General features: G+C 40.4%; 1 protein-coding gene across 1 annotated transcript in view; it reads right to left on the reverse strand.

Annotated features, from left to right (window-relative positions):
* LOC110461639 (hexokinase-2-like) overlaps positions 1–11,455 on the reverse strand; it is a 31,161-nt gene extending 19,706 nt beyond the window's left edge. The window contains exons 1-6 of the mRNA XM_021515196.1: positions 11,298–11,455; positions 10,697–10,764; positions 5,759–5,927; positions 5,205–5,344; positions 2,288–2,366; positions 1,996–2,135 (exon numbers count right to left, since the gene is read on the reverse strand). Of these exons, the coding sequence (XP_021370871.1) occupies positions 1,996–2,135; positions 2,288–2,366; positions 5,205–5,344; positions 5,759–5,927; positions 10,697–10,759 (591 nt within the window). The 5' untranslated portion in view covers positions 10,760–10,764; positions 11,298–11,455. The remainder of the gene's footprint in view (positions 1–1,995; positions 2,136–2,287; positions 2,367–5,204; positions 5,345–5,758; positions 5,928–10,696; positions 10,765–11,297) is intronic.
* Between the last annotated feature and the right edge of the window lie 526 nt (positions 11,456–11,981).

Below are 11,981 nucleotides of genomic sequence, written 5' to 3' on the forward strand. Positions count from 1 at the left end.
CCCCCCCTCCTCTTTATGGCCGCCTCAAACATGGTTACAGGATCCTCCCCAGGGCCAATGGTACACTTACCGCCGTCCTCTTTATGGTCGCCTCAAACATCTTGACAGGATCCTCCCCAGGGCCTGTGGTACATTTACATCCTTCCATTTTAAGGCCGCCTCTAACATGGTGACAGGATCCACCTCAGGGCCTGTGGTACACTTACCTCCCTCCTCTTTATGGCTGCTTCTAACATTGTGACAGGATCCTCCCCAGGGCCTGTGGTACACTTATCCCCCTCCTCTTTATGGCCACCTCTTACATCGTGACAGGATCCTCCCCAGGGCCTGTGGTACACTTATAAATTACCCCCCTCCTCTTAATGGCCGCCTCTAATATCGTGACAGGATCCTCCCCAGGGCTTGTGGTACACTTACCCCCTTCCTCTTTATGGCCGCCTCTAACATGGTGACAGGATCCTCCCCAGGGCCTGTGGTACACTTACCCCCCTCCTCTTTAAGGACGCCTCTTACATGGTGACAGGATCCTCCCAAGGGCCTGTCGTACACTTACACCCTTCCATTTTAAGGCCACCTCTAACATTGTGACAAGATCCTACCCAGGGCCTGTCGGACACTTACCCCCCTCCTCTTTATGGACGCCTCTTACATGGTGACAGGATACTCCCCAGGGCCTGTGGTACACTTACCCCCATCCTCTTTATGGTCGCCCCTTATATCGTGACAGGATCCTCCCCAGGGCCTGTGGTACACTTACCCCCTTCCTCTTTATGGCCGCCTCTAACATGGTGACAGGATCCTCCCCAGGGCCTGTGGTACATTTACACCCTTCCATTTTAAGGTTGCCTCTAGCATGGTGACTGGATCCACCCCAGGGCCTGTGGTACACTTACCCCCTCCTCTTTATGGCTGCTTCTAACATTGTGACAGGATCCTCCCCAGGGCCTGTGGTACACTTACCCCCATCCTCTTTATGGTCGCCCCTTATATCGTGACAGGATCCTCCCCAGGGCCTGTGGTACACTTCCCCCCCCCCCCTCCTCTTTATGGCCGCCTCAAACATGGTGACAGGATCCTCCCCAGGGCTTGTGGTACACTTACCCCCTTCCTCTTTATGGCCGCCTCTATCATGGTGACAGGATCCTCCCCAGGGCCTGTGGTACACTTATCCCCCTCCTTTTTAAGGACGCCTCTTACATGGTGACAGGATCCTCCCCAGGGCCTGTGGTACACTTATCCCCTTCCTCTTTATGGATGCCTCTTACATGGTGACAGGATCCTCCCCACGGCCTGTGGTACACTTATCCCCTTCCTCTTTATGGACGCCTCTAACATCGTGACAGGATCCTCCCCAGGGCCTGTGGTACACTTATCCCCTTCCTCTTTATGGTCGCCTCAAACATCTTGACAGGATCCTCCCCAGGGCCTGTGGTTTGTTTACACCCTTCCATTTTAAGGCCGCCTCTAACATGGTGACAGGATCCACCCCAGGGCCTGTGGTACACTTACCCACCTCCTCTTTATGGCTGCTTCTAACATTGTGACAGGATCCTCCCCAGGGCTTGTGGTACACTTACCCCACTCCTCTTTATGGTCGCCTCTAATAGCGTGACAGGATCCTCCTCAGGGCTTTTGGTACACTTACCCCCCTCCTCTTTATGGCCGCCTCTAACATGGTGACAGGATCCTCCCCAGGGCCTGTGGTACACTTACCCCCCTCCTCTTTATGGATGCCTCTTACATCATGACAGGATCCTCCCCATGGCCTGTGGTACTCTTATAAATTACCCCCCTCCTCTTAATGGCCACCTCTAATATCATGACAGGATCCTCCCCAGGGCTTGTGGTACATTTACCCCCCTCCTCTTTATGGTCGCCTCTAACATGGTGACAGGATCTTCCCCAGGGCCTGTGGTACCCTTGAAACTCTTTGTCCATGTGATTAGCACACTAACATTGTGACAGGATCCTCCCCAGGGCTTGTGGTACATTTACCCCCCTCCTCTTTATGGTCGCCTCTAACATGGTGACAGGATCCTCCCCAGGGCCTGTGGTACACTTGAAACTCTTTGTCCATGTGATTAGCACACTGTGTTTAAGACTCTTCTGTACAGATGGGAAGGAAAATGTGAATCCTGCAAAAGTATTATTAGAGTCACAATCATCAAGTTTTTTTTTTAAAGATGGATATTAGAATTTTGACAGAAGATCTAACAGTATCAAAGTTCTTCATGAAAATATAAAATAAATCCCTCAGTACTCAAGGCATGTTATTATTAAAACCTACCCAGGGCAATGGCTTTGTCTGATGTCATGTTTTCTTCTTTGATAAATTTCTCTATACTATCAGCAATGTGGTCAAAAGCCTGAAAAATGTAAGCATTAAAACTATTTATCATTTAATTAGCAACAAATGTTGTAAATATAAACTCAGGCACAAACTGTCTATCTGCAATCAACTTCTAAATTAGAAATGTATCACAATGGGTCTATAGAAGGGATATATCAAACTGTCTGTGGGTCTGTAGAAGGGATATATCACACTGTCTGTGGGTCTGTAACAGGGATAAATCACACTCTGTCTGTGGGTCTGTAACAGGGATATATCACACCCTGTCTGTGTATCTGTAACAGGGATATATCCCACTCTGTCCGAGGGTCTGTAACAGGGAGATATCACACTCTGTCTGTGGGTCTGTAACAGGGATTTATCACGCTCTGTCTGTGGGTCTGTAACAGGCATATATCTCACTCTGTCTGTGGGTCTGTAACAGGCATATATCTCACTCTGTCTGTGGGTCTGTAACAGGGATATAATAAATCACACTCTGTCTGTGGGTCTGTAACAGGCATATATCTCACTCTGTCTGTGGGTCTGTAACAGGGATATGTCACACTTCTGTAACAGGGATAAATCACACTCTGTCTGTGGGTCTGTAACAGGGATTTATCACGCTCTGTCTGTGGGTCTGTAACAGGCATATATCACACTCTGTCTGTGGGTCTGTAACAGTGATATATCACACTGTCTGTGTGTCTGTAACAGGGATATATCACTCTCTGTCTGTGGGTCTGTAACAGGGATATATCGCTCTCTGTCTGTGGGTCTGTAACAGGGATATGTCACACTTCTGTAACAGGGATAAATCACACTCTGTCTGTGGGTCTGTAACAGGCATATATCTCACTCTGTCTGTGGGTCTGTAACAGGCATATATCACACTCTGTCTGTGGGTCTGTAATAGGGAAATATCACACTCTGTCTGTGTATCTGTAACTGGGATATATCACACTGTCTGTGGGTCTGTAGAAGGGATATATCACACTGTCTGTGGGTCTGTAGAAGGGATATATCACACTGTCTGTGGGTCTATAGATGGGATATATCACACTGTCTGTGGGTCTGTAACAGGGATGTGGGTCTGTAATAGGGATATATCACACTCTGTCTGTGTATCGGTAACAGGGATATATCACACTGTCTGTGGGTGTGTAACAGGGATATATCACACTGTCTGTGGGTGTGTAACAGGGATATATCACACTGTCTGTGGGTCTGTAGAAGGGATATATCACACTGCCTGTGGGTCTGTAACAGGGATAAATCACACTCTGTCTGTGGGTCTATAGAAGGGATATATTACACTGTCTGTGGGTCTATAGAAGGGATATATCCCACTCTGTCTGTGGGTCTGTAACAGGGATATGTCACACTTCTGTAACAGGGATAAATCACACTCTGTCTGTGGGTCTATAGAAGGGATATATCACGCTCTGTCTGTGTATCTGTAACAGGGATATATCCCACTCTGTCCGAGGGTCTGTAACAGGGAGATATCACACTCTGTCTGTGGGTCTATAGATGGGATATATCACACTGTCTGTTCGTCTGTAACAGGGATATATCACACTCTCTGTGGGTCTGTAACAGGGATATATCACTCTCTGTCTGTGGGTCTATAGAAGGGATATATCACTCTGTCTGTGGGTCTATAGAAGGGATATATTACACTGTCTGTGGGTCTATAGAAGGGATATATTACACTGTCTGTGGGTCTATAGAAGGGATATATCACGCTCTGTCTGTGTATCTGTAACAGGGATATATCCCACTCTGTCCGAGGGTCTGTAACAGGGAGATATCACACTCTGTCTGTGGGTCTGTAACAGGGATTTATCACACTCTGTCTGTGGGTCTGTAACAGGGATTTATCACGCTCTGTCTGTGGGTCTGTAACAGGCATATATCACACTCTGTCTGTGGGTCTGTAATAGGGAAATATCACACTCTGTCTGTGTATCTGTAACTGGGATATATCACACTGTCTGTGGGTCTGAAACAGGGATATTTCACACTTCTGTAACAGGGATAAATCACACTCTGTCTGTGGGTCTATAGAAGGGATATATCACACTGTCTGTGGGTCTATAGAAGGGATATATCACACTCTGTCTGTGGGTCTGTAACAGGGATATAATAAATCACACTCTGTCTGTGTATCTGTTACAGGGATATATCACACTCTGTCTGTGTATCTGTTACAGGGATATATCACACCCTGTCTGTGTATCTGTAACAGGGATATATCACACCCTGTCTGTGTATCTGTAACAGGGATATATCACTCTCTGTCTGTGGGTCTATAACAGGGTTATATCACACTTTGTCTTTGGGTCTGTAACAGGGATATATTATACTTTGTCTTTGGGTCTGTAACAGGCATATATCACACTTTGTCTTTGGGTCTGTAACAGGCATATATCACACTGTCTGTGGGTCTGTAACAGGGATATATCACACTTTGTCTTTGGGTCTGTAACAGGGATATATCACACTGTCTGTGGGTCTGTAATAGGGATATATCACACTCTGTCTGTGGGTCTATAGATGGGATATATCACACTGTCTGTGGGTCTGTAACAGGGATATATCACACTCTGTCTGTGGGTTTGTAACAGGGATATATCACACTCTGTCTGTGGGTCTGTAACAGGCATATATCACACTCTGTCTGTGGGTCTGTAACAGGCATATATCACACTCTGTCTGTGGGTCTGTAAAAAGCAAATTAATTGCTGTCAAAGGGTCTATAACAGAGAGATAACTCATCCTGTAATTATGTAAGCAGAGGACTAACTAGACCATCCTGTAATTATGTAAGCAGAGGACTAACTAGACCCTCCTGTGGTTGGTTGTAACTCACCCCGTCTGCTGGCCCAGAGAGAAGTTCCTGGGGCAGGTTGTAGTACTTGGTGGTGGTTTTGGCCTCACCCATTTTGAAGGTAACTCTCACCACCCTGAAATTCGTACTGCCTAGGTCTAGACCCAGGTAATCGCCTTCCTCTACAAGACAGCAGTGTGTACCACTTAGGTACATGTATCTATTCTTCAATCTTTATTCACATATACTCATCATCATATTTAATGCACTGACAAAGATATGATGTCATTAGAATGTCATTTAGTGTTCTTTACCCTTTGTTACATACCTAGTTTATAAGTGCTACTATTATCCTTATGTACCTGAAAATAGTATATAAGTTGAACAAGGTAATATGAATAACATTTTTGAAAATAAATGTAACCTTGTTTCCCCTGAGGAGTCAATATTAACCCCTATATAAAAAGGTAATCACCAACAGAGTTCCTGTTATTCCCAGGATCATTGTACCCACCCATTAAGTTCCTTTAACTCCCTTTACCATTATTTTCAACATTCTTGAAGTCTAATTTTAGCAGTTTTCCGTGCAGACTTACCATCCCCCTTTAGGAGCCCTTGGACATAGGTACACTCCCAGAACATGTCAGAGCGTTTTCTGTCCTCCTCACGTGGACTATTTGCAAAATTTATCTGCTCTTCCATTACTGTCATAATCCTGTGTACCTTAGCATCATCTAGCACCAGACTCTCCATCACAGCACCCACCTACAAAATTCATATACATCATCATCATCACCTAGCACCAGATTCTCCAACACAGCACCCACCTACAGGTTTAAATATACAATCATCATCACCTAGCACCAGACTCTCCAACACAGCACCCACCTACAGGTTTAAATATACATCATAATCAATATCATCATCATCATCACCTAGCACCAGACTCTCCAACACAGCACCCACCTACAGGTTTAAATATACATCATAATCATCCAGAACTGATCTAAAGGAGAAGAAAAGTATTGGTTGTGATCTACAGGAGAAGAAAAGTATTGGTTGTGATCTACAGGAGAAGAAAAGTATTGGTTGTGATCTACAGGAGAAGAAAAGTATTGGTTGTGATCTACAGGAGAAGAAAAGTATTGGTTGTGATCTACAGGAGAAGAAAAGTATTGGTTGTGATCTACAGGAGAAGAAAAGTATTGGTTGTGATCTACAGGAGAAGAAAAGTATTGGTTGTGATCTACAGGAGAAGAAAAGTATTGGTTGTGATCTACAGGAGAAGAAAAGTATTGGTTGTGATCTACAGGAGAAGAAAAGTATTGGTTGTGATCTACAGGAGAAGAAAAGTATTGGTTGTGATCTACAGGAGAAGAAAAGTATTGGTTGTGATCTACAGGAGAAGAAAAGTATTGGTTGTGATCTACAGGAGAAGAAAAGTATTGGTTGTGATCTACAGGAGAAGAAAAGTATTGGTTGTGATCTACAGGAGAAGAAAAGTATTGGTTGTGATCTACAGGAGAAGAAAAGTATTGGTTGTGATCTACAGGAGAAGAAAAGTATTGGTTGTGATCTACAGGAGAAGAAAAGTATTGGTTGTGATCTACAGGAGAAGAAAAGTATTGGTTGTGATCTACAGGAGAAGAAAAGTATTGGTTGTGATCTACAGGAGAAGAAAAGTATTGGTTGTGATCTACAGGAGAAGAAAAGTATTGGTTGTGATCTACAGGAGAAGAAAAGTATTGGTTGTGATCTACAGGAGAAGAAAAGTATTGGTTGTGATCTACAGGAGAAGAAAAGTATTGGTTGTGATCTACAGGAGAAGAAAAGTATTGGTTGTGATCTACAGGAGAAGAAAAGTATTGGTTGTGATCTACAGGAGAAGAAAAGTATTGGTTGTGATCTACAGGAGAAGAAAAGTATTGGTTGTGATCTACAGGAGAAGAAAAGTATTGGTTGTGATCTACAGGAGAAGAAAAGTATTGGTTGTGATCTACAGGAGAAGAAAAGTATTGGTTGTGATCTACAGGAGAAGAAAAGTATTGGTTGTGATCTACAGGAGAAGAAAAGTATTGGTTGTGATCTACAGGAGAAGAAAAGTATTGGTTGTGATCTACAGGAGAAGAAAAGTATTGGTTGTGATCTACAGGAGAAGAAAAGTATTGGTTGTGATCTACAGGAGAAGAAAAGTATTGGTTGTGATCTACAGGAGAAGAAAAGTATTGGTTGTGATCTACAGGAGAAGAAAAGTATTGGTTGTGATCTACAGGAGAAGAAAAGTATTGGTTGTGATCTACAGGAGAAGAAAAGTATTGGTTGTGATCTACAGGAGAAGAAAAGTATTGGTTGTGATCTACAGGAGAAGAAAAGTATTGGTTGTGATCTACAGGAGAAGAAAAGTATTGGTTGTGATCTACAGGAGAAGAAAAGTATTGGTTGTGATCTACAGGAGAAGAAAAGTATTGGTTGTGATCTACAGGAGAAGAAAAGTATTGGTTGTGATCTACAGGAGAAGAAAAGTATTGGTTGTGATCTACAGGAGAAGAAAAGTATTGGTTGTGATCTACAGGAGAAGAAAAGTATTGGTTGTGATCTACAGGAGAAGAAAAGTATTGGTTGTGATCTACAGGAGAAGAAAAGTATTGGTTGTGATCTACAGGAGAAGAAAAGTATTGGTTGTGATCTACAGGAGAAGAAAAGTATTGGTTGTGATCTACAGGAGAAGAAAAGTATTGGTTGTGATCTACAGGAGAAGAAAAGTATTGGTTGTGATCTACAGGAGAAGAAAAGTATTGGTTGTGATCTACAGGAGAAGAAAAGTATTGGTTGTGATCTACAGGAGAAGAAAAGTATTGGTTGTGATCTACAGGAGAAGAAAAGTATTGGTTGTGATCTACAGGAGAAGAAAAGTATTGGTTGTGATCTACAGGAGAAGAAAAGTATTGGTTGTGATCTACAGGAGAAGAAAAGTATTGGTTGTGATCTACAGGAGAAGAAAAGTATTGGTTGTGATCTACAGGAGAAGAAAAGTATTGGTTGTGATCTACAGGAGAAGAAAAGTATTGGTTGTGATCTACAGGAGAAGAAAAGTATTGGTTGTGATCTACAGGAGAAGAAAAGTATTGGTTGTGATCTACAGGAGAAGAAAAGTATTGGTTGTGATCTACAGGAGAAGAAAAGTATTGGTTGTGATCTACAGGAGAAGAAAAGTATTGGTTGTGATCTACAGGAGAAGAAAAGTATTGGTTGTGATCTACAGGAGAAGAAAAGTATTGGTTGTGATCTACAGGAGAAGAAAAGTATTGGTTGTGATCTACAGGAGAAGAAAAGTATTGGTTGTGATCTACAGGAGAAGAAAAGTATTGGTTGTGATCTACAGGAGAAGAAAAGTATTGGTTGTGATCTACAGGAGAAGAAAAGTATTGGTTGTGATCTACAGGAGAAGAAAAGTATTGGTTGTGATCTACAGGAGAAGAAAAGTATTGGTTGTGATCTACAGGAGAAGAAAAGTATTGGTTGTGATCTACAGGAGAAGAAAAGTATTGGTTGTGATCTACAGGAGAAGAAAAGTATTGGTTGTGATCTACAGGAGAAGAAAAGTATTGGTTGTGATCTACAGGAGAAGAAAAGTATTGGTTGTGATCTACAGGAGAAGAAAAGTATTGGTTGTGATCTACAGGAGAAGAAAAGTATTGGTTGTGATCTACAGGAGAAGAAAAGTATTGGTTGTGATCTACAGGAGAAGAAAAGTATTGGTTGTGATCTACAGGAGAAGAAAAGTATAGGTTGTGATCTACAGGAGAAGAAAAGTATTGGTTGTGATCTACAGGAGAAGAAAAGTATAGGTTGTGATCTACAGGAGAAGAAAAGTATTGGTTGTGATCTACAGGAGAAGAAAAGTATTGGTTGTGATCTACAGAAGAAGAAAAGTATTGGTTGTGATCTACAGGAGAAGAAAAGTATTAGTTGTGATCTACAGAGGATGAAAAGTATTGGTTGTGTGACAGGGTGTATTTAATGTATTTTGTATATGTAAATCATCTGGTATGGACCAGGACATGTCTGATTATGTCAGAAATGCAGATTTTATATTGTCTGACATGGATCAGATCATTGTGTATTGTATAATTATTATGTAAGATATTTTAATATATTTGACATGGGTCATCACATAATTGATAACTTTCAATTATATCCATAACAAATAGAGAACATATATACCTTTAATATATCTTGTATGTTAGGTTATGTATTAGATAATGTATATTGTGCCACTGCCCGGTTTAGGACTAGCTACTGGACATGAGTAGTGTTAGGGTATACCTTGACAAGTGACTTGTGACATGGACCGATACGATTGGTTGGATTCCATCTGGTAAAGCATGTTTTTAGCTGTGAGCTGTAAGTCAGGCAGTTGTACATGAGATACCCGGGTATGGTGGTATGAAGAAGGTAAGAGACAAGCACAGATTGAAGTATTTTGGTAAGTTAGTTTTAGTCCTTCTAGCTAATTCTAATATAAATGTTTAATGAATTTATTGGTTACTATATTAAACAATAAATGAAATTGAGGTTAAATACATTTTTTAAGTAATTTGATACATTTTTGAATTAGATGATATAGTCATTTTTATTCTGTTGAAATCTACAAAGTTGCAAATGGTTTTATTATTTATATTCAGTACTATGGTATGTAAGAGTGCTATTGGCAAATTTAGTGAGAAAGAGCTTTTTATTGATGATCAGGTTGAGAATTGAATCCCAGAGAATTGACCAGGAAACATATAATCAAAGAACCTATGTGAAAAACCCCTGCATGATACTGTAGGGTAAGAGTACAGAAAGTAATGAGATATGTATGTAATGTTATATGTGTAAAGTAATATGTATTAATGTAATTAATCATGATCGAGGAAGTTCTATAAATCAGACCTTGAGACTAGTAATTGAATACTATAAATGGTATTTGTAATTAAATAACAGAGCCTATTAATGCAATGTTAATTGATGTAATTATACTAGTATATAGATCTGTGTAATGATATGTAACAGGGTGATATATATATTGTAACTTGTGTGGAAGAGAGTTGTTTCCCTTTAATATACTGTATGTACTGAATGGTTGTTATGGTTTCTTTGTAGGGTTTGAAGATGATAATAAACCATAGAATTGGAAGCATCACGTCCATGTTGTATGTTTTCAGAAAACCAGACTTTTACAGTTGTGATCTACAGGAGAAGAAAAGTATTGGTTGTGATCTACAGGAGAAGAAAAGTATCAGTTGAGAGACATGCGGACATCAAGGACAAGCATGCACAAAACATAATCCTTGTTCAGCAAACTTTACCTATAGACCCTCCGTCTAAGACATATATCTTTCTGCCTTTCTTTGACTGTCTTTATAAACAGGTATAATTGTTCATATCTTCCCTCACTATGGACCCACCTTCTTCCTCTTGTCGTCTGTTGCTTTACTCTCTCTCCTTACCTTCTTCCTCTTGTCGTCTGTTGCTATGCTCTCTATCCTTACCTTCTTCCTCTTGTCGCCTGTTGCTATACTCTCTATCCTTGCCTTCTTTGTTAAGGGTTCCATGATGTCTGTAAACAATTATAATTTGTTATCGCTCTTTTTATATTATGTAACAAGAAAGGAAAGTCTAACACACTGGGTCCTCTGAAAGTTTTTAACTCCAGACAGATAACCTACTAACTTAACCAATCTGTATCCACTACATATACATATCAAAATAGTATTTCTTGATTATCCAGACTTAAATTTAGTTGAACAATTTAAGTAGTCTTTTTCTTTTTGTATTGTCCAATTATATTATAAGTTCAAGGTATCTATAAAATCTGCAATAGCTTTTTGATGAAATACTGAATACCATGTGTTTATATAAATTAATTCTTTATAATGAAGTAATAAGTATATTGGAAACATGAATGCTGTTGTACTAGATGTCTCTGGTGTGGGTAATTCTTATATTGTCTTATCAACATAGTATGGAATATGGCATTTATGCTTGATACATGTACATGAAATTATAATGCAGACAGGACACTAGTCTGAATTATTCTGACGTTTTATCAACTTTTTCATATCGGTCTGTCGTATTGTAGCCGGTACTGACCTGTCCAAGTGTCCAGTATATAGAGGTCGTCTACAAAGCAACACACAAGGTAGATATACCACACAGTCCTAGCTCTTATCTCTACACATATTTGTCAAACCAAGTCCCTGTCCTCTATCTTCTCCACCTTCACTACTAAGGAAAAAGTCAGAGGTGTACCAAGTGGACATCTGTGTACATATATATATACTGGAAAGTGAAAGTACACAGTGATACCAAATGCCTACTTTGTATATGCATTTTTAGTAGATCAGCAAGTACAATACTGATCAATATCTTTAAAAACTGTCTTCCTTATCCCATTAATACTATCAGCCACAATTATCACACCAGTAGATAAAATACTATTTCTGGAATGTATTTAGGTAATAGAATTGATTTTAAAATGACAACAATTAATTCAAGTGAAACTCCTACTAAAGTTTCATCCTGTTTGTATATTTGAAAAGGAGAGATTATTCAAGTTTATATTTTTTCTGTTACCTTGTTTCATATGCCATGTATATATATATTGTATTCAATAATTTTATGATCTGTTGTTTTATAACTCATTCACCCCTGAAGACACATTTGAACTGTTCCACTTCAGAGGCTGGAATAGTTCATTTCGAAATTTCAGGAGTGAATGAGTTAAAACAAACCAAAACCTCTCGCGAGAATAGCAGATTTGTACTCCCCGTCTTT

This window comes from Mizuhopecten yessoensis, unplaced genomic scaffold, assembly GCF_002113885.1.
Source record: "Mizuhopecten yessoensis strain PY_sf001 unplaced genomic scaffold, ASM211388v2 scaffold10643, whole genome shotgun sequence".
NCBI lineage: Eukaryota > Metazoa > Mollusca > Bivalvia > Pectinida > Pectinidae > Mizuhopecten > Mizuhopecten yessoensis.